The sequence below is a fragment of the Acanthopagrus latus genome, chromosome 17, assembly GCF_904848185.1.
Source record: "Acanthopagrus latus isolate v.2019 chromosome 17, fAcaLat1.1, whole genome shotgun sequence".
In the NCBI taxonomy this organism is placed as follows: Eukaryota; Metazoa; Chordata; class Actinopteri; order Spariformes; family Sparidae; genus Acanthopagrus; species Acanthopagrus latus.
Genome location: NC_051055.1, coordinates 27,400,794 through 27,423,766, shown reverse-complemented (window position 1 = coordinate 27,423,766; position 22,973 = coordinate 27,400,794). Strand labels below are relative to the sequence as shown.

Sequence of the window (22,973 nt, the reverse complement as noted above, 5' to 3'; positions counted from 1 at the left end):
CATGGCTGCTGGCGGCTTTGTGAAGCTGTACTGGGCACTTTCAGCCCTCCATAACAAGAGGAACATGAATTTCTGTTCAATTTATCCAATTAAAAACACAAATGTCATCCTCATGGAGGAGCTGGGGTTTGTCCTGTGGAGGGAACATTAATATCTATGAATAGTTGTCGAGTCTCTCAGTCTTTAAATTGACATTTCCATCACTAAAACAAAGAATAAATACCCATTTAAATGCACTTACACACACCATAGTGATAGTTAAGTATTGTAACAAGAGTCATTGAATTCCTACCCTGTAATTTGACTTCTTTATCCTCCAACATGCTCTCAAGATTGAGATCAAACTCAACTAACAAAACACTTCCCAGATCTGGACCGTCGCCAAAACACAGTCTCGTCCTCTTTTGGCGCAAACACCTGAGATCCGCGCAGGAGTTTCTGAGACTTCCCGCCAGATGAAAACATCACACCTCTTTGATGGCGGTAATAAAAGCTGTAAGATGTGGCGCGAGTTGTAATGAGCCACGCCCGACTGACGCAGATTAGATAAGATTTGTTTGAGCCGATGTTTTCTGACTGTAAAGTTTTATAATCAGCGGAGACATGAAGCGGTGAGCAGGTGTGAATGTGAGCAGCGCTGAGGCTGCAGTCGAACACAAACCCAGACAGAGCCCAGCGTTTTTTGTTTTTTTTCTCACAAGCCAACCACAGTGTGTTTTATTGGGTGCTTCAGTAATACAAGTGCACAACAAACCACTCTGCAATTGCAGAGGTGGCGGGTAGCCAGTAAATATACAAGTCCTGCCTCTTTCACAGGCAGACCTATACTTTTGTGGTCTGCCTCAAAAGCCTTTGAAAAAATACATACAGTACAAACAAAATCAGAGGAAGTTAAAAAGCATGAAGGATCCATTGACGCAAACCTTCCTGTTCCATGCAGATAACATATTGATGACAAATACAAAAAAAAAAATTAAAACGACAAAAAACAAAAAAACAAGGAAAACAAAGTCAAAGCATTTCTTCTGCATGTTTGTTCCAGGTGCCACTAAGAAAATGAGAATACATACTGTATAGCTGGAGGACAATGCGTATGATAATTATAATATTCTGTGTTTTGTTGTTTTTTTTTGTTTTTTTTTTCTCCAATACAATACTTCCAACATTCAGATATTGGAAAATAAAAATCCCAATCTACTCTCTGTATAAAAAAGAAGCTTTCAAGTCAACAAGGAAACAAAGGACATTTTTTTGTCTAGTTTGATTTTTTTTTTCTCTTTTTTTTTTTTTTACACAGAAAAGGTAGATAAAATGTTGGGGTGGAGGAGGAAGAGGAGGAGGAGGAGGAGGAGGGTGATAGGAGGGCGGGTATACCGTTGCACTTAGTGAGTGTGCTTTGACAGACTATGGGTGAGAGCGAGAGGTAGAGAGAGGTACAGTGAAGGGCGAGGGAGGTAAAGGAGGGGACGTTTCCAGGCGGGGAGTCTATGTGGCGTATCTCTTCGTCCATTGTTTGGCTATTCTGTCATGCTCTGTTCTGTTGGTCAGGTACTGTGTGGCGATGCTTCCCACCAGAGGGTCGGCTGAAAGGAGCAAAGACACAGATAGAGAGAAAGAGAGAGAGTGTGTGTGTTAATCATCGGGTATAATTACTGTGTTTCTACTGCAAACAGAGACTCGCCAAGAGTTTGCATTATGTAAACGACTGGGTGAGAGGAGGATGTGTCACGATAATGATCGAATTCTGTTGGATCTGTTGGATCTGCTGCTACATGCTGAGAGGCAACATTTTGTTTACGTGTCTGTTACAATTACGCTCCTCTAAATGCATGTCAGGTACTTGAAACGTAGAATTAAAAAGGAACAATTATGGTAGCAGTAATTAAACTCGATCCATGTCTCGAACTGTGACGTTTAGCAAACTGGGCCTTGAGTTTGTTTCAGATGTTCAGCTCCATTTATATTTGGTATTCAACATGCAATCTGTATCTGGATATATATTTTTTTAATGTTTTGCTCTATGTAGATGTAAGTAGGTCTCAGAGCTTGAGGAGGGGCTATGTGATCTCCAGCAATAACACTCAAGCACTCAGCACTTTCGGTGGCTAATGTTTGTTTATGTCTATTTCTTCAACAGCCTCGATGGAGCCTCGGGAACCCTGCACAGAGCATTAACATGCAATCTGTGTCTGGATATTCTACCTGGACGAGGACAAAATGTACATTAATGATCTCAATGTCTCATCTGTACAGCGTGACCCCGAAAAAAATCTGCTCAGCGATTTCAAAGGTCACCTCGCTCTGTCTCGTCTCTGCTCGCTAATTCAAGCCGAGCAAAATCTACAAGCAGTAGCAGCAGCCAGCGAGTTTTCCCTCACAGAAGAGATCCAATACTGAGGACGTCCTCCACGGCACTGCTTCTCTTGACATTGGACATTGCAAATTCTGACTTCTCCACTTAACTTTGTTGTGCATTAATGACAAAATGTGGTCACAGTTGAGTAAGTAAGTAAATCTGCAGTTCAGAGTTTTGGAGTATTTTCCTTTAATTCTGCTGTTAAATCATCTCAGAATCATCACTTGGAAAGTTGAGCTATTGCAATCAGATTAAAGTATTGATATTGCAGTATATTAAAAAAAAAAGACTGAATTCTACATTTTTTCGGTCCACATTAACTACGATTGATATAAATGGAATTTAATTCCGGATTATTGGAACCATTCACCAGATTGATGCCGGCTGATGGACTGTAGCTCAAACTGTTAAAGAGTTCTTCTCTGGGAGGAAGATGCAGCGTTCGTTTTCTAATGGCTTTAGTAGACGCGACTTCTCCATCTCAACTTTCAGCTGTATCAATAACCATCAATCATTTTAAAAGCAGAGACACCCCCTCCAGTAGCAGCACCGTCTGCGTGGAGACAGAGCGAGAGGAGTTGTGGAAAGACTTAAATTGACTATAAAACCACCATATTGCAAGTTAATGCCCTGTACTTGGCTGGCTTCCATTATGCTCACATTTATCACGCTGAACTTAAAATTGCTACTTGTAAGGCAGCACGAAACGGCCATCTTACATCTTGACCCAATTACTCCCTCTCCAGGTCATGAATTCTCCTGCTTTCTCCCCTCATTTCTCAGCACTGCGCTCATTCCCCTCACACCTGTTCACGCTTTCAACCGCTTTATTACATCCCCATTAGAATTTTCTGAGCATTATGCAAGTTAATATTAGTTTTCCTTTAAACAGTCATTGTGGATCTCCTCTGTGAGCGGCTCAGTTGCCGTTTCCTGCTGTGAAGATTTGGTTTTGTTATTTACAACTTCGGGCCACCGACTGTGCCAAAGATCCGTCAGTGCTGGACGGCCTTGGGAAACAATGAGGGCTTGAATTGGTCATGGCTTACTTAATAGTCTGGAAACATAATTTTGACAGCCTGTCAGCTTGAAATTTGGCCTTGAGTAAAAATAAACATTAGATTCAAACAAGAAGAAAAGGAACGGCGATTTGATGTGTTTAACAGAACAACTGCGCTCAGTTAAAGAGAGTCGGCTCACACACAAGCCGCATAATAAACACCATGAAGTTAAGTTGATCTTACCTGGGTTACAGTCTGTGAGCAGGGAGCAGATGGACAGCAGCACCTTGGAGATGGTGAGCGCTGGGCTCCAGTTGTCCTTCAGGATGTCCAGACAGATCACACCCTGACTGTTGATGTTGCAGTGATAGATCCTCGTACGAAATGTTACCTGCACGCACAAGAACAGAAAACAGAATGATCTCATCCGCCAAATACAAGAAAACAGGACTTTTAAACATTCACACTGGTGGAGCAGAGACATGAAGTCACTGTGTGAAAATAAAATCCAGATGAAAAGATGTTAATTTGAAAATGACTGTTGGTAACTCAGAACTTTACTGGAAATGTTACCAAAGAAGAAGAAAACCAGAAATACTTCCCGCACACAATTTATTCATTTACTGATGTTTCGGTCTCTAAAGTGCTTCAGTAAAGAGTGTAAACACTCTTGAGATCCAGTGACACTTTCTAAGTGTGTGAATATCTTCTTTGAGATCCCAGAATTACTAAAATGAGATAAAATAAGTGGTCAAATTAATACAAAGCTATCTATTGAATTAATTAGGAATAATTTTATTATCTTGACATTTTGGAAAATACGTTTACCCGCTTTCCTACCAAACGTTGTCTCAGCTGATTGGAGTTCAGCTCGCTGTTTCTCTCTGCTCACAGTCGTTATGCTAAACTAAACTAAGCTGAGTTTCTTCTGGCTTAAAATGTAATGCTTAACTACAAGAGTAGTGCTGACATTCTCTTCTAACTCTCCTGTTAAAAGGGAATAATTGTTTTGTTTCCCTACGATTCGAACCAGCTCATTCCTGTGAGACTGACGCAATGACAAGCTGCTGTTGGGCATCAAAGGCAACACGATGTCGATGTCACGGTTTACTCACAACGACCACGAAATGACTTGAACGTCAGCGAGCGTGACCCTGAAGCTGCTGACCTTTTAAGTCAAGAATGAGGCCTGTGATCATCGACCAAAACTAAATGCGTCACATTTGTATTTACTGGCCTTTAACAACAAACCATTGTTTCTTTGTTTCAGCATTATAATGAAATGAAAACTAACATAAACTGACACACAGAGCTGCAGCCGTTCACTCAAACCTGTTGCCACATCAGAACAACTGGTGATCCTCTGTGTTGAAACGCTTCAGTAGATTTTAACATCATTTGTTTTGTACAATCATAACTTAGAGCTGAAACAACTGAACAACAAACTGAGCTGCAACAGCTTCGATAAATGATTTGAGATATCTGAATATGTCGACTTGTCTTGTTTGCACCCTGACAGCAGACATTCATGAAGAGAAAGAGAAGAACAGCAGCAGAGATTCATCCAATTATCCTTTCAACTTTGTCAGGAACACCACCATCATCTCTCCCATAATGTCCGTCTAATGTGATCTTTTAAAATTGGATTGTGTAGAAGTTACTGTGCAGTTACACTTGTGGTAATTTGCTCGTCTTATTCAGAGAAACTTGCAATGACAGCAAAATGAGTGAGAGCGGACTGGGATAATAATTCAGGGGAGGAAACTAACGTCAGTCTCCACCATCGCTCTGTTCACAACACATCATGTACACTATGTTTTATATATTACTGCCAGTAACATATCATCTGCTTTAAGATGAAAAAGTGCCCTCAGTTTAATATTCATGAGTATATATTTTGTGCACTTGTTACGGTAATGTTTGTTTTGCAGATGGCGTTTCCTCAGAGCTGTGACTGGACATGAATTAATCATCATAACGCTCTGGTAGCTCAGCGTGTTTAATCCACCTGACAAGAAAGAGTATACAGGTCTTTATTTTCCAGATCATTTCAGTCCCTGTGCATCATCTGCTTCATACAGCATGTATGTAGCGTGTTTCCAGAACACAGCATCACCTCAGGAGGCTGAAGGTAATCTGTTGTGATCCGACGTGCTGAGAGCGGTTCTGCGTTTTCTCTCTGATTGACCCGTTATTAATGTAGCATTTTTAACACTGCTCGACACTCCAGGCCAATCAGATTGCCGGTAGTCCCGGCGGCCAATCTGTGCCTGATGATGATAATGAATGACCACTTTGAGCAACCGATATTAATTAAGTTCAACAGTCGGAGTCACCGCTCTACAGATGCAGCATGAACACAGAAAACTTGCAGAGAAAAGAAAGAGATAAAAGGGAAACAACTGATCGGTAATGGCCTCAAATAAAAATATGTTAGCGGCAGATGAAGTCAAAAAATACTGATGGAATAATTTGTGACGAGGGAGGAGTTTTATATCCTGAAAGGAAGATAATTTGTTTTGGAGTCTGTGAGGTTGAGAAGCTTGTTAAAACCGGGAGTAATAACAGGTGAGACATGGAGGACATTTAAAAGCTGCTGTGGGTCTTTTCACCTCCTTTTTCTCTTTTATTCACATTAACGCTGATGCATCAGCATCAGTAGCAGCATAATGGCCCTGCCTGATTGCTCCACCGAGGCCCATTTAACACCATTTGTCACTGCTGCTGGATGAGCATGTCGCCACGAATACACAGTCTATCAAAAAGGACAGTGTTTTACTGCAGCCAGTGAACCAGATACAGTTTGGATTTTTTTTTTTGGTGGCTTGAAAAACAGCATTCACCTCATCTGGTCAGAGAGGAACACCTCCTCGAGCAAATCTCATGATACTTTACTGAGCGAGACACACCAACAGAGGGCAGCATGGTGTCAAACCAAAGCACAACAACAAACAATAACAATTTTCAGGTCGGTTATGTTTGAGCCCTGTACTGCAGCACCCAAGTGTAAATGAATTCCTTTAACACGTGGAGTAATGTTTCTTTGTTTTGTGCTCATTTCAAAACCTCTTAAACAAGCAGACAACCAGCCTACCACTGTTTATGTTGTCTGCCTCGGTTGGATGTGAGCTTGACATCTGTTTGGGGCAGCGAGGCAAGCAGTGGTGTCAAGTGTCACGACATCTGGCCCTCCTGACCCTGACCCTCCAGAGGAAATCTCTAATGAGCCTTGGCATTCCCAAAAATCACACAGGGCAGGACGTTATAAATAACCAGGCCCGGTGCAGACACCGCTCCTCTCCTGGCCCGAGTTCAGACGCAGAAACTCATCCACCTGGCGAACTTGTCAGCTCTTGTTGCTCTTCTCTTTTAGAGATTTCTAAAGTGAGTCGGGTTCTGGATCCAAAATTCCCAAGCCTGAGGTCTGATTGAATTCAGCAACTGAGCTCCACTGGAGCGTTTCTATAGTGAGGGGAGTGTATGGCAGCTACAGGCCGAAGGGTTTGGTGTGTGATTGCAGGGGGGGTTTGGCTGCAGATCACAGTGTGTCGGAGGGGTAGGAGGTATTGGTGGGGGCGGAAACACTCGAGTCCCTCTGGCAACACAGAGCTGGGCCGGAGCCTGTGGATTTGTTTGAGTCTGCTGTCAAACACAGAGCTGGTGGTTACACAGCACAAAGGACGAGAAAGAGGGAAAAGAGGGCGAGTGAGCACGGGGAGGGGTGTGCATAACACAGAGGAGAGAAAATGAAGGCCAAGTGAAAGGGTAATGGGGTGCACGGTAAACTAAAGGGAGATTGGCCCTGACGGGTCTGCGTGTTCAATGATGACATCCACTCAACATCCTGAAAGTGCTCTGCAGACAGCACCGCATAAAACAAGAGGAGCGACTCTTCAGAAGCTGAGCAGCCCACAGGTCAGGATCAGGCACCACACAGACTCTTAGCATAAAATCACCACGATTCTTCATAAAACCAAAGTGCAGGAAAGAGCAAAAACCCAGGCAGTAAAGAAAGCCCTGTCAACAGCTGCAGCACTGACTCTGAGCCATTACCACGACACCAGTGTGATATAATGTGCTGCACTAGCTTACTGCCATAATTCTCTTGAACTGGTGCTTCATTTTTATCACATTATGCTGTCATCAACATGCATAAAAAAGTCCACTAGTGCCTACATCAGTCCAACAAGCCATTCATTTTCTATACCTGCTCATCCTGTACGGGCTGTGGAACATTTGCTACCTGGCAGTGATGAAACTGTAATTTAGCAAAAGCTCTGAATAATAAATATGTGACATCTTTTGATACTTTTTCAGTATTCTGTGGGAATTTCCTTGATCTTTGCACATTCTGTCTGTACAGCACTTTTCCTCGTCACTTCCTGATTTTACTAAAGTAGGTCATCAGTATGTGAGGTAACCAGTCAGTCATCGCCATCCTGAGGGTTCAGCAGTGCATGAAATCTGTGTGAGGACACTACCAGTCTTTTTAGGCAAGGCTCGCCATTCAGCAGCCATCTTGGCAACGCCCCTGGGCTAACAGGACCAGGAGCTTAATGAATAGAGACGGAGCCAGAACTTTCACTGCGTGTTTCAAAAGTTTGGTGCCTTTGCCCCAAAATAAGATTTAAAACCACTTTTTTTCCTCATAGGTTAAACATCTACTACACATGTGCTCCGTTTCACAACACCAACTTCTTTTATGTCTCAATCCAGAGTGATGATGTGACGCCATCAGCTCATCACACCCCGGCACTTGAACAAACGCGAGTTAAATGTCTATTCTTAAATAAAAACCTCTTTCTCAGTGATCCTGTGCAATTAGTATAATTTCCTTCTCTTCCATGATTATTAGAAGTCTGTCTGCAGCTGCACCAGATGAAACCAGGCTGAAACTGTTGAGAATCTCAAGTGTTCGCTGACATCAATTCAACAACATGATTGGTTGATATGTTTCTAGGTTCGGCTGCGATAAGCAGATGATTGGCTTTTGAGGGGAGGGGTGGGATGTGACGATTACTCGATTATTCAAAGATCTGCTGCTGGTACGTACTGTAGCATATACTGACCTTGTGTGGAAAAGACTGCTACAAATGTTTTTCAGGGGCTTGATAATATGAACTTGATTCTACCAAGGCTGGTTATTATGTGGTACCTGGAGGTATCTTGTTATTTCTAGATGCTGAAAATAACTGAATGACTACTAAAAACTTGACCCATCACCATGCCATCACGGTGTTACAAATATTTTTGTATTGAAAATGCTCCCAGAGGCTTGTCTTCTCTCTTTTATTTGTCTGACACTACCCGGGTGTTGCCGAGATGTTTATCTGTATCTTTAATCTCGATCTGTTAATTTGTGATTTGTTGAAATGTCATGTACTTTACCCTGTCGTACTGTACCGCCAATTTAATGACCTTCACTGAAGATAAGTTTCTTTCAGGAGGATAATAACCTAACTTAACCTAATTTAGAAACTGTAATGAAACATGTAGTAAATGGATGTTTGGTTGTATGCTTGTTTGCTCTCTTTCTCTCTTTTTCTGTGAATTCTAACATGTATCAAGGCTTATTTTTGCAGATAATCACATATTGTGATATTTTTAAGCTTCATCACTTTACACGATATACATCTCAGTATATGAAATCTCCTTATAAGCACTTCAGGCCTCAGGAAGGTATTAGAGCGAGTAAAAAGTCAGACAAATTCTGATGAAGTCACTGTACACTATCTGCCCAGCACCTGGCAGACAGGCAGACAAACTGACTTGTGTAGGAGCAATTAGCAGCTAAGTGAACACTGAAATAATTCCTCAGGTGTCCACAAACATGACTTCAAATGATTTGTAATGTTGCTCTGTGTCTGGGCAGATGTAACTGCTAATTATCATGCACCAAAAAATAAAACATAAAATATAAAGTGGCTGTTTATCTATTCTAGAGGAAACATGTGGTCAAACAGTTTGTGCATCACAACCAATCCTTTTAACTTTTCCACAGCACAAAATGACCCAGATGTATTCTCAACACTTTTCCAGACCCTCTGCAGGAAAGCTGATATTTGGTCAGCTACTCAAAAGTCCAAATAATTTAACAGTTGTGCCTACAGGCTGCTGACCTTGGGGGGTTTGAATGGGTAGTCTGGCGTGAAGGCGATGTCCAGGAAGAAGACGCCGCCCTCGTACACGGAGCCCGGGGGTCCCAGGATGGTCGACCTCCACTCGTAGATGTTGTCTCCTTTGGGGCCAGCGCTAGAAAATTGAAACAAAAGACGTGTTAATATGTTAATCAGCATGGCGCTCTGGAATCGACAGCCTGGTGTTCAAACTGCCAGCGGGCTCACAGAGATTTGGGGGAGAGAGCAGCTCAGGCGGTAAATGCTCGCTCCTGACAAGTTAATGATGGAGATTTGGGGAATGCCGAAGCCGTGGAGGTTTGCAGGTTTTTAGTTCACGGCTATTTTAGTAGGATTTAGATTATCTTTCAAAATTTTGATTAGGAGATTACCTGCTGTTGGGAGTTGGGGAACAAACCAGTGAACCAGTTTAAGCATCAAACTGAGTATTCGGTAAAACCAAAGAGAGAAAGAAGGTCTAAGAAAAGAGATACTCTACAAACGGGTATTCATATGCTTACAAGAGTAAAATGATTTCATATTCCAGCCAGTTTTCCTCCTTCATGAGATGAGTATTTATGCTGCATGGAGGCTGAAGGTCACATCTGCTGTATAGGCCCAGTAATTAATGCCATTTCCATATTAAGGGGTCCCTCCCCCACTGTTGTTTGTGGTAAGACCCTGAGCTGGCACAAAGCCAGGAAGAGACCGGGACAATGTCCAGATCACAAAGCCAGGGACAATGAACAATCCCTCCGAATTCCTGTAATTACCAGGGATGGTGTTTAACGCCAACCCTTAGCTGCTGGCAGATGTGCTCAGAAATGTGTGTGTGTGTTGTGTGTGTGTGTGTGTACTGCCCCGACACACAGGGCTCGCTTTCACCCAAGGCTGTTGTATTACTGTTCACTCAATAATCGCAGACAGAGATTTCCTCGGCGCGTCTGTGTAATAACCTCAAAGAGAAAAACTGTTAAAAGCAGCATCTGGCTTGAAGCATGCCCTTGAAAATAGATCATTCTCCATAAACAGAAATTAGACAGTAGACGTTTCCTTCCTCCTTCAGTGTCAACACATGCAAATTTCCACTAATCTACTTTGCCACTCTTTCACTCTGCCCCTCTCTTAAGCCTTCTTTAATTAGCTAATTATGATTACTTCTTCTCTGGGGAATTACTTCAAAATACACTTTTGATAAGGGCCTTGCCAATCTGGACTTTGTTGTTTCAGGCACAAAGAAGATCTTGGAATTTATTGTAAGAGCTAAAATAAAATAACAAAAGCAAAGAATGTATAGAGACCCCGCTGGTCGTTTGTCTTTGTAAACCTAATACTTATACTAGCTGCAGTAATTGATAACTTCCACCACGGACACAGAGGGTGAGGCAGTAAAAAGGGACACATCTGTCAGCAAGGTGTTGATGTTCACATTAAACAAGTTAACAAGGTTTATTCACGGAGTATTAACAATATTAGTTTTATTAGTTTTGGCAGGCTCAGGCGTTGCTATATGACCAAACGGCTCCAAATAACCTGAAATTGCAGGTTTTGTTTCTCTTCCAGACAAACTGTGTTGCGTTCCGGTCAGACAGAGAGAGGAACGTCTGAACCAACTACAGGAAATGACTTCAAAATACAGGGATTTATAGGCACACAGAGACAGATGTTGACATGTGATAGCCAGCAGTTACTTGTGCTTGGAAAGCCTGTCATAACAATATAAAGTGAGGGCAAACCACAGTACGAACTGGCGGTCATATACAGCTGTTCCTACATTGTTCTGTTGTGGTATTTAACAGACGTTAAATTAGAGCAGAGGCATTCAATACTTCCATCGTGCCCTGGCCGGGAATGGATGAGTTTTAAAATGTCAAGTTTGCAAAAATCTGTTCAATAAATGACCTACTTAAAGAGCTCTGCTCGGCTGAGGAAATTCAGACTCTTGATTATCACAGTTTGATTAATCTGTCCTGTTGATTCTTCAGTATTTACTGTCCCTCTGCAGACTACGATCCCAAACAATGATAGACCAGCTCAATAATCAGGGCTGATATTTAGCTTTTTTCTGATTATCAGTATCAGTGTTTTTTTGTGTCTGATTGCTGATTAGATAAATCAGTTTAACTCAGTATCCTACTTACAATACTATCTAACTGGTTAAATGTCAGACAGAAAATGGAAATATTCAAATATCTTAAGTACCTCAACAGTTAGTTTATATCATCATTAGTTATTCTGACTTTTATTTCTATTATAAACATTAATCAGTTCTAAATATTGGTTATCATTCATCCTGATCAGTAATTATTGGTACCGGTTATTGGCCTTGAAAAAAACAAACAAAGCTCCATCCCAGATCACAGTCAGTCGACCAAATGACTACAGACCTGCATGTAATAACCCCACAACCCACTGACACAGAGGGCACCAGCAAAAAAAACAAAACAAAAATGCAAGGTCATCCATCAAAAATCAAAAACTTGCTCTGGCGAGGATTTTGCCACATCATCAAGCAAGATGCTGCAATGACCAATCAAATGGATGTAAAGCCCCAATTATTTGGGAAAGACTTTCTAAGAGCTTGTGCCATTTATCTCTTTATTTACACGAGTGTTGCCTTTCTCGTTGACATCTCCATCTTTGACTGTGCCTGTCCCAAACAACTGTGCACATTAATGTGAAGCACACACTTGCCTTTACTTGTGACTCTGTGTGTCTTTTGATACAAGTCGTTTCTAACTTGTAATTATGTTGTTTGAAGCTGATTTATTAATACAAACATCTTTTCAAATGTTCTGATGGCTGAATTTGCTGTGAGCATTCTCCCGGCCCGACATGACGCTCTACATTCCCCGCTGTTGACAGAACCACATAAGCTTATTTCCTTGGCTCCCAGCAATCTTTTCTCAGTGAACTTACATTTCTATGCTACACACACCTCAGGGTTAACACTCCCATTACTGCTCGCTATTCAGAAGCTTCCCTGACACCGGGGTGAAAGAGACAGCCGACTACTCCATTTCCAAACATCTCCAGTAGAAGCAGATGCTCACTTCCTTCGAGGCTGATGAGTTTGTAGCAGTGATAATAACTCAGACATGATGGAAAGATAGAGATGAGCGGGCATGGCAGAGGTCCTCGCTCAGCACAGAGATTGCTGAAGGGGATCTGACAACCACACAAGAGCTGTGGATAACAGGCTAAGTCAATAGCTGAATGTGCATGCCACCGCTGGCTGTTGCTTGGAGACCTCCTCCCCCCACCGGCCCGGGCCTTCCTGTGGTGCTTTGTTGCAGCTGGTTGAGGGCCAGCTCTTTCAGGATCTGATAGTCTGTCCGCCTCGCTGTTAGTTTGGGAGAGGTGAGCAGTGTGACAATCACAAGAACCTCGAGATAAATCAAGGCTATCTGCAGATTTGTAGCATCAGTGAGTGTTTTCATGACATTCACGAGGCTTTAATTAATACACGGTTAATGTCAGGAGTTAAATGGCTAATGATCCCTTGGCCCTGGTTAATAGCCATGCAGAATATTATGCTCAGCTGACATATTCAATTCACCGTAATAAAGGGGTAATCAAGTCATTATCAGGATTTAAATTCTGCAAATGCAACTTCCAATCGACAGACTCATTTCTTCATAAGTCAGGTGTCTGTCAGCTTTGACTTAACAGTGTTTCATAACAAGTTAATAAGTCTTAGTAATGTACGGACAAAGACACACCAAACTGACCTCAGAGAACAAAGAACGACTGTTGTGTGGTCTCGAGTCACCCGTGTCTCAAACAAAAAGCGGGATTTGAACACAATTACAAAGAACACAGCTCAGATGGTCTGTGCCTGCCTGAGGGAAAATAACTCTCCATACCGCAAGGTGATGGTAGTCTGTATTCATCATTCAAAAAAGAGCAGCATCTGCCTTTTATAATCACACCACTCTCCCAGCTAAATGGGTGAAATCACGGATATTACAGCGACAGGCTGATTTTGGCCAACAAACTACTGGCGAGAGCCAACTGGTGCCAACAGTGCAGGACACACCAAAAACTAGAGCCAGAGATGCTCACCGTCGGCCTTAATACTGGTCATGTGTCAGGGTCCTAACAGACAACACCACCCCCAGCTACAGTCTGTTCACCCTGCTGCCGTCTGGCAAAAGATACAGAAGTATCTGCTGTCATAAAACCAGACTACAGAGAAAATAATTAATCTTCCTCAATAATCCACCATAAATTGTGAATTTTGTGAACTGATTATTATTTGTTAACTAGCCAGTTAAGTTTTTGTTCAAGGTGTGCAGCTCAGGGAATTACCGCAGAAATCATCTTCTTCTTTTTTAGAAACCAACAATGACGCAACACCGAGCCCTGAAACTGAAACGGAGTGATAGTAAGGTATGTCTTACGAGTCACTTCTGTCTTTTGTTCTCTCTCCCTTTCAAGTGCACAGATGATGTTCACTGGTGCAACAGTGCTGCTTATGGGCTTTGTTGTTGGCTGCACTAATAATAACCTCTGTGTAAGTAAGACTACATCTGCAGTGCACGGTCAGCCAAATGCCTTTATTCAGTGAGTATTTGGGTCATTTGTTTCCAGGGTCTGGGATACATTAGGGTGCGGGTGTCCGTGAGAATCTTGCCACTGCCCTGTCCTCTGAGATTACACTCATGTAAGAACCCACTCTGACAGATGGGCTGCTTCCTCCGCAGCGGAGCACCAAAATAGTGTTAAACCACAGAATCACACTGCTCTCTTTCTTTGAGATGTGTGCTTTTTTGCCCACAGTTCATCTTTTTGTGAGCCTTTTCAACAGAACAATTCAGATTCTTCACTGAATGTCAACAGCAGCCAGTATCGTCAGCATGATTCAGTCATAGTGTTTGTGGTGCCTGTGAGAGAGCGAGTAATTGCATCTCACACTGACCTTGTTCAAGGCTTCACCTCAACAAAGACTCATCAGTGCACACAAGGCTGAGAGAGATTGGACACTTTGAAAACCAGAGACTTCACATAGACAGTTCTCAGAGTGGAAGGATTAAGAAGCTGTTTCTTCATAGAATATAAAAAAGGAACACTTTACCCATAGACACACTTCGTCATTTTTATCTTTCATTCTCAGTTCCTGAAAACGATCCAAGCTGTGGCTTATAATCACACACGGCAGTAATAATTTCCATATATATTGAATGACCTTTCCTACCCCTGATCGAGTACAGTAAGTGAGACTTGGATGTCTTTTGCCAGTTTAATCATCCGCGTTGCCTTACTCATAGACTGGGCGATCTGCAGATAGATGCCAATGCCAGAAGATAACCTTTATCTAGCGCCATGAGAGCTCGGCTAATCTCTGCAAAAATCGCTAACCTGCCTCGTCACCCAGAGCCAATTCCCACAGACACCAGGGCTCAGGTTAAGTTGATGAAAGAGATGCAGTCATGAGATAGGCCTGTGCCACTCACAGGTGAATTCATGAGGCAAGGTAAATTCAGATCACGGTTACAGGAGAGGGAAAAAAAGACTTCTCCATGAGGAAATCATTAAAAAGTATCTTACACCCTCATACTGGTCAGAAAACCCACAAACACCAACTAACAACTGGCTTTTGTCTTCAGTGGGAATGGTTACAATGGGCATTTATTCCCAAGTCCAATAATTCTGCAGTAGTTTTGGTTATTCATGAGCTCCAATGACAGTTAATGGAAACATGACACAAGGGCACACACAGCAATTTCTGCCACCTTTCTAACGCGATGCAATATTAAGACGTTACTTTACAACTTCAATGTCCAGCCAGGGCCTGAATATCAACAGTCAACAACATATGCTACAAACTCATCCATCCATCTGTCCATACTTCCATCCATCCATGTTAGAATCAAGAAATGTCCAGTCCTCTAATTGGTGCATGAATACTACTCTGTCAGCCTCTGTTCAAGCAGCGCTCCAACATCGGTCAGTCTGCATATAGTTGAAAAAATGGTCATGGCCTGCAAGCTGCTTTCTAACGTTCCCTATTTTCCGCATTCGTGATGTCCACAAAAAATAAACAGGAAGGTCAAGTTGTCTACAGGCATTGGAAGATGAGTCAGTTGCATTTGTAGTGACCTTACTCATGTTTAAAAAAAAAAAAAACTTGCATATACGTAAACGCATATTTTTTTGTGTAAAATGGGCAAAGATTTAATTCATTTTCAATTTTGCAGAACATATCACAATAACAGACCAGAATAAATGCTGGCTCTTAAATCTAAGACGAAACTAGAGGCAACTTCTATTAAAGAATACAAGAGTCAAAACCACAGATGCAGGGAAACCGCAGGAACGGTCTTGAGGGCCTGCAATGACTGTGTGTGGTAGCAATACAGTCCATCAGAAACTGTTAGACAAACAATACACAGTCGCCTGTTCACTGTCAAAGAAACCGCTCCAATAAATACACTGAGGTTTCAAAGACTCACAGCTTTGCCTCTCTGGTTATCTGCTACGATGAAGCCAGACTGTGTGAACTGGAAAGAGTTGATCCACGGTTGGTCTATTTTTCCATGATTCAGGAATATGCTGAGGATGTTCATTGTTCAGTTATATAAAACTAATAACCTTGTAACTCACAGGCATGTGAGAGGTTTCTGCAGTATTGTGTAATCTGTGAAATTTGTGGCTTATTACAGCAACCGCCAAGTTAAATTACTGTGAAGTGATATCCTTACACATCTTTTCTAAGAAAACTGTCATTCACACCCTTTCAAATAAATGTTTTTCCCCATAGTTTGCGGCTGATTCAGATATCGATTTCACAAACATAAACGTTTGAGAGAATTGTGACAAATCTCCACAGACCGCTCTAACAGATGGACCAAGCTGGAAGGAGTGTAGTCAGATTGAGGTGAAAATATGAGCATATGGATGGACACTGGCGAAGTGCTGCAGGAGTGGTATGAAAGGTGTCGATTAATCTTTTTTGACCACCGTAAAAACCAGTCCTATAGGAATCCATTGTAACCAGCCTGAATGCAAGCCGACCACAGCTGGTGTTCTCCGTGACAGCTTTTTACAGCTACCTTACAAGACTAAAATGACTGTCTGTAACTCGAAAGATTACATTTAAAAAGATCAGATAATTGTAGCATTCCTACAACATTAGAACATAAAAAGGTCAGAAAACAAATAATAATGTGATCATGATCAAACACGTTACTGTGCACGGTGAAAACACTAAAAGCAGCAGAAAGGCGGTGTGTTTCTAAAGCAGCCTGTCACAGTGTTTACAGCAGCAGGTAAATAGCTGTCTGAGCCAAGACCTGCACCGAGGGGCTGATAAATAAAACAGGAAAATAAACCAGTAATTGAATATGAATCAGTATGTTTTGGAGCTTGTGAATACCGCCATGCACAAATAAAGCCATTATCTGCATTATTCGCCATTCCAGTTCATTCCCCAAGGCCTTTTTTTTTTCCCTAATGGCAGCGTCATTTCAGTTAAGATCTTCTTTTCTATCAGTGTGGTGGCTGCGGTTATCAGAAGAGGAACTTTAATGAAGCAATCTTCTTTCCTCCCGACCGTGAAAGAGCCCCAAGACCAATTACTGTGCAGCTCAACGGCCGAGGTGACACCTCCTTCCTCTGTTCTCTTGTCTTTATTGTCTCAAATGACATGGTTTGTTTTTTTTAATCAAGCCTTTTATTGTTCATCTGCACAATGAATACTGCAATTACTGACCGGACGGTTTATCCAGCTACAGGGGAAATGGTTGAGTAGGTGGTTGCATGCTTTCCAAGTTGAAGAGAATAACACAATTTTATTCCCACAGGAGGGCAACCCTGCATGCTGGGCTGAATCAATCTAAACAGTGGTGAGTATTGAACTGAGGAAGTATACTTCGAAAGAGAGGTTTCAAGAACTGGACTTTTCCTCAGGAAGTTTGTCCTCACTGGGGTTTACAGGTCCTCTTAAGAAAGCTGTAAATAGAGCAGAGGATCTGTTCATTATCCCCAGCTTTCCTTTTTAATTCAGCAAGATGCTTCTGAAGTAAAACAGAGGTTTTGGTGCGGTAAGCATTTTTCCTTCTCCGCATCTGAGCTGCTACATGCACCCGGCATCTGATGCAGTGCAAATGTTTGCCTCTGGCTAAAAATGAATAATGCAGAGTATATATCATTACCATAATACACAGGCTTTGCATAAAGGAAACTGCACAACATCATGAGTCATAAAAATATCACTTAACCAAGAAAGTGCTGCTGTGCACCAGGGTGATGGATGACACACAACAAATAGTAAAAAAAACAAAAAAAACAAAACATGTTTCATTAATGAGGAGCTCGTCATGACCCTTAAACTAAAGTTTGCAGAAAATGGAAATTTGGAGAACACACAGTCTGACATATTAATCACAACTGATGTAGCTTTATCTTTGTAATATGTGTAAGAACATAAAAGTTGTGTGTCTGTGCGTCTTGGAGGGGTAATTATAAACATTTGCTTTGCTTGAATAAAACAAGTTAGAGTTTGTGCTGACATGCAAATCGGTTACCAGGCCAGGGATTCGCAGGGACGCCGCTTTAGGAAAGGAAACTGCCTAAAAAACACATTTGCCTCCAAGACAAAACTGCCGACGTTAATATTTTTAATTTCACAACCCTGCACCAAAAGTCTACACGGACATAATTAGAGGCAGCCTCTTCAGTCTCTCTGCTGCCTCCACTAAAGCACTTTGGGCAGCCATTTGGCCCTGTGGCAGAGAGAATGGACTTATTACCAAAAGGTCAGTGATCAGGACAAGCTGAGCTGCCAGGTCTGCTGTGGAGTCTGATACTCCCCAGACACCACAGTTGCCCGCAGGTCTGCAGGTAGAGAAATGTGACAGGACTTTGAAGCTTCAGGTTCTACAAATCAGCACTGAGAAAAGGGCATTCCTCAGGGATGTTATTCACTGGTAATTATTCATTTCACCATATTGAACAGAATGTTATAAGTGTTAACATTTCAGTCCACAAATATGTCATTAAGACTCTAAAATATTGGCAGGAGCTATGGTTTGTGACTTCAAGGAAAATCTATTAAGTTTAGGGATCCCAGTCACAGGGGTAATGGGATCTCAGAGCAATTGTTTACTTCAGAGTTTGCTTGCCAAAAGATTCTTCTGTTTGCTTTATTGTCAGCCTAGGATTACCATTCAGTCATTCTCAACGACCTGAACTGCTTCTGTAAAACTGGCGGTGTAATGGCAACACTCCACCGCGAAATATCCACACGGCTTCATGCTCGGTTTCCCCACAAACCCATTAATAACATTCTGGACAAATGTTTGCCAGAAAACTACCTCACAAATGAGGACATTGAGAATTCAATGACACACATGAATCAAGGCAGGCCATGTTTGCTGTCAAACAAGTGCCGCAGTGGAAAACATTAAGGATAAATTGGAGTCAGGGCTGGAGTCAGAGGGAGAGCATATGTTACTGTTGTTCTATAGGAGCAAATTTAGTTCTTTGCCACTTTAAAATTTTGTGTGAGAGGAAAAATGATGAGGGCAGGTTGATTTTGCACGGGAAGAAAATTATTTTCAGCAGATGTTTCATAGGTGCGCGAGGAGAATGGGGGCTATAACAACTCAGCAGCAGAACCCAGTCTGGCACTGTGCATCTGCATGCTAACACACATCTGCTTCTGTACCAGCCGCAAGACATCTTTATTTATCTGCAGATAGGACTGGTTTTACAGATCGCATTTCTCTCCCCATCTTCTGGTCCTTCTTAAGGATAAGATATAAAATGACTGTAAATGTTAACATATAAACACATTAAGGTACTAAGATTTAACGTCTTTTCCACTGCTGAAAAGAAAAGGCCTTTCTACAGATGTGGTACTCTTTTCTCCCCGCTCCATTTTCCACCAACTCATGTTTTAATGCTTCACTGTTTTAGAGTACATTTTACTCAAGAGATGTACTTAAGTACAAAGTTGAGGTACTTTAATTTCAATGTTTGGCTACTTTGTACTTCCTCCCCACTTCATTTGTGTCATAGCTTTATTTACTAGTTACTTTGCAGGCTCAGATTATCACTCTTGATAGCCTATTACGTATGACATGTCACTAATCACATTGTTTTGTGACACTGAGTAAAAAAACAGAGTGATTACAGCCAGGGAAATGCTGCATCATAGTCAAAGTTGTGCATTGTCAGCAATCGGACAAAAAAAAAAAAAAAGAAAACCAGTTACAGATAATTGGAAAATGCTTAATATTGGCCTTGATAATAAACTAGGCTTGTAATTAGGTGCTTACATTCTCAGCATGTCTTTGCTTCTACAATATATACATGGCAACTCTTATTACATAGAATTTCATCAACTTTAAACCTCTCCATGAGTCCCTGACGTGCCCTGTGCATTTATGCAAATATGCAAAAATCTCCAAGAAGACCCATTTTAATGTATTCTGTTTGGAGAACAAAGTGATTCAGATTCTGTAGCGTTGCCTTTAGGTTCTTAGATTTTGCAGTCAATGGACGAGACTTTCACGAAAAGGTCAGGAATATGCCAGCTTCAGACACAGATGGGTGCCTATAATTCATCAATATTCATAAAGGCGGAGGTTATGGAACGAGATATCGATTAGAGTTGATTCATCTGAGGCTAAATGTAACTGTCAACAAAAAGTGTTCACTTGTTTCATTCTCTTTAAATTGACATCACTTTGCAAAATTGATACTCATGATAATTTATGAAGTTGCCATGCACAATACAGTGATCAACTCGAACACCCGGGAGGTATTTCTGCTGCTCCCCCCCCCTTGCCTCCGGTTTGCATCCCCCCCACCCCCTCATGAATATTGATAACCCTCCCTGCTGTGCTTAATGGTAACGCTGTGAAAAATGATGCTGGGTGTGTCGCTCACACATAATCCCCCAGGGGCATGGCACAAAACTAATATGCAGCTTTCACAGACATGAAGATGATCCCATCAGCGAGCAGAGAATTAGAGGTCAGAACCTACAATAAAGAGAGGCTCATTTCTTGGTGGGGCCTGATGCGGATGGAGATACATATTCATGTCAGGGCTTTAGGCCAGCGAGCAAGTGATGCAGTGACCAGCTGTGTGTGTTTTCTGAAAAGACCGTTGTATGATGTCATCAGGGAGTGACAGAACTGCTTCTGGGGCATCGTGGGGGCATTACATCACACCAGGAAAATTCAGCGACCAAAGACAGCTACTTGCTCCACTGACCAGCCTTAAATTACAGCAGCTCTGTAAGCGGTACGACAATTTAAGGCAGTCAGCTGATGCTCTAATGAAGAGAGAAAACACACTGTCCCGTCAAAGCTAAAGCTTAAAAAGGGTTTTTCATAATAATAATAATATTACATTGTGGATGACTTTTTGAGCATCACAATCCCAACAAAAAAGTGATTTGTTTAACTATCTTAATTATATCAATTCTGTATATTTGATCTGATTACATTTGGAAAAATCGAGAAGAGCCGTCATTCAAGTTAGCTGAGGGCTAAACCGTAAGTTAGCCTCTGGTGATGGAAGTCTTTAGTGCTCATGCTTTATGGCTCCCACAATATGGAAACAATAAGGAAGGTTGAACCTTTCTGGCACTGTATCCAGATATCTCTTATACATCTGTGGTTTGTTTACTCTATCATTAGCATATCAGCTAACTAGGTTACTACTTAAATATTTAAGATATCTTACTACATTTTTACTTGTTACAGTTACAATACAAGGACTCGCTAGTTCTGCATTGCACAACAAGAGCAATGACCTCTATCAAGTACGACACCGAGTGACCCTGGAAACATAAAAAAAGTCAGTCATGGACGGTGTTTACAACCAGCTCATGGAGCTAGTGTTGGCTTAATTAACTAGCTAGCTACATCTGGTAATAGCTACCAGTGACAGGTTTGTACAGTGCAAACTGTTCAATGATTTGAGTTATCTACTTCTACCTCAGCTACTGGTTTCTTACATTTCCCAGAATGACTTGTCACAACCTGAAAGTAGAGGAGGATGAACCTGTTCCTCAAAATGCACCACTCACCGCGACTGCATTGCATTAAATCTATTTGAGCTGCCTCAGGATGAAAAATCGGTATCTCTGCCTCTTCCGTGATGGATTATTCTGCTGAGAGTACAATAGCAGCTTTAAAAAATGAATCTTTGAATCTGGATAGATTGACATCAAAGCCCTTCACTGCTACATTACTATTATATTCCAGACGGCAGAACATTGTTCTGCTATCACTCCATTGTAGCTGCAATGAAAGTATCTGTTTGACCATCTGTGATAAAAAAAGATAAACACATCAAACAGCACAGTGGTCCAAAACTGCAAGGTACATCACCAGTAGTTATTTCAACAATGGCAGAGTGTGTTTGTTTGGATTACTGCTGGAAATGTTGGCGTCAGTGGATCAACATTACAAGGAAGGAACAGCAACAGTCACAGGCATTAACAACTCCTGTGATACAGCAGCGATGCAGATGCACAGAGAGTGACACGTAGGGAAAAATAAACTGGGACGCAGAGAGTATTTTTATGACATATCGGCTGGAATGTGAGATAAAGAAGCAGCATTGCTAAAATCATCTACAGAGAGATGTAATATTTTAACCACTTCTAGATCAAACTTTCTGATTAAACTGCAACCGTTCTCTTAATCTGTTATTAGTCACTTAACAGGAGTGTCAAGATTACGATTCTAGATCGAAAATTTCTTGTTTTTTAATTAAATACATTTTTTCATATCAGCATTTTGCATTTTCTTCTGATATACATGGTAAGAATGTATTTGTAACAAAATACTTTCTGATGAATTTGTGCCCTTCTCTGATTGTCGGTTAATACATTTTTAATGTGGATTAATCATTAATTATTCACATCCCAATTTTGGACCGCTGGTGGGACATCACTTTGGGCTCTTGTGACAGGCATGTTTTACCATTTTCTGACATTTCATAGACCAAAAATGTAATAGAGAAAATAATCTGCATAATAATCAGCAGTAACTGTTAGCTGCGGCAGTCAGTGTAAAGCTTTTCCCACAAGGGAAGAACGAGAAAAAAACAAAAGGGCAGGCATGTGAGCACCCAGGAGAATTTTGTAGATATTACACTATAGTTTTGGTTCAGAAATGTCAGCTGAAAAAAAGACTTGTTTAGAGACTTGTTTATCAAACTTGAAACACCTTCTGTGAGTCAACAATCTGAGTCACCATATTTTCTATCTACAGAGCTGCACAACACTCTTACATGACAACAACTGTGTGAATAAGAATCTCTATGGCATTGGAAATGCACAAACACCAATGAGCCTGTCATGTTTCTCTCATAGCGGATCTAATCAAGGTTTTATTGCCAGTAAGATTATTGCAATGTTCGTGCAACTCACAGGCAGCAAACACTATTCCTTTCAGATGTGGCTTCATTTGCAACAATAGATGTAAAAGCACAGGCGGCCTGTACAATATACTTGAAGTGTATGACAGTGAGAAT

At 41.5% G+C, this 22,973-nt stretch overlaps 1 protein-coding gene across 3 annotated transcripts in view; it reads right to left on the bottom strand.

The window, feature by feature from the left end:
- Window positions 1-22,973, bottom strand: part of LOC119005381 (ubiquitin-conjugating enzyme E2 E2) — a 45,314-nt gene that overhangs the window by 16,426 nt on the left and 5,915 nt on the right. For 2 of the 3 annotated variants that reach the window (XM_037072952.1, XM_037072951.1), the window contains exons 4-6: window positions 9,477-9,609; window positions 3,601-3,748; window positions 695-1,583 (exon numbers count right to left, since the gene is read on the bottom strand). In XM_037072952.1, coding sequence (XP_036928847.1) covers window positions 1,486-1,583; window positions 3,601-3,748; window positions 9,477-9,609 — 379 coding nt within the window. In that variant the 3' untranslated portion in view covers window positions 695-1,485. Of the gene's footprint in view, window positions 1-694; window positions 1,584-3,600; window positions 3,749-9,476; window positions 9,610-22,973 lie in introns of those variants that run through there. The other variant, XR_005070481.1, reaches the window with a different exon arrangement.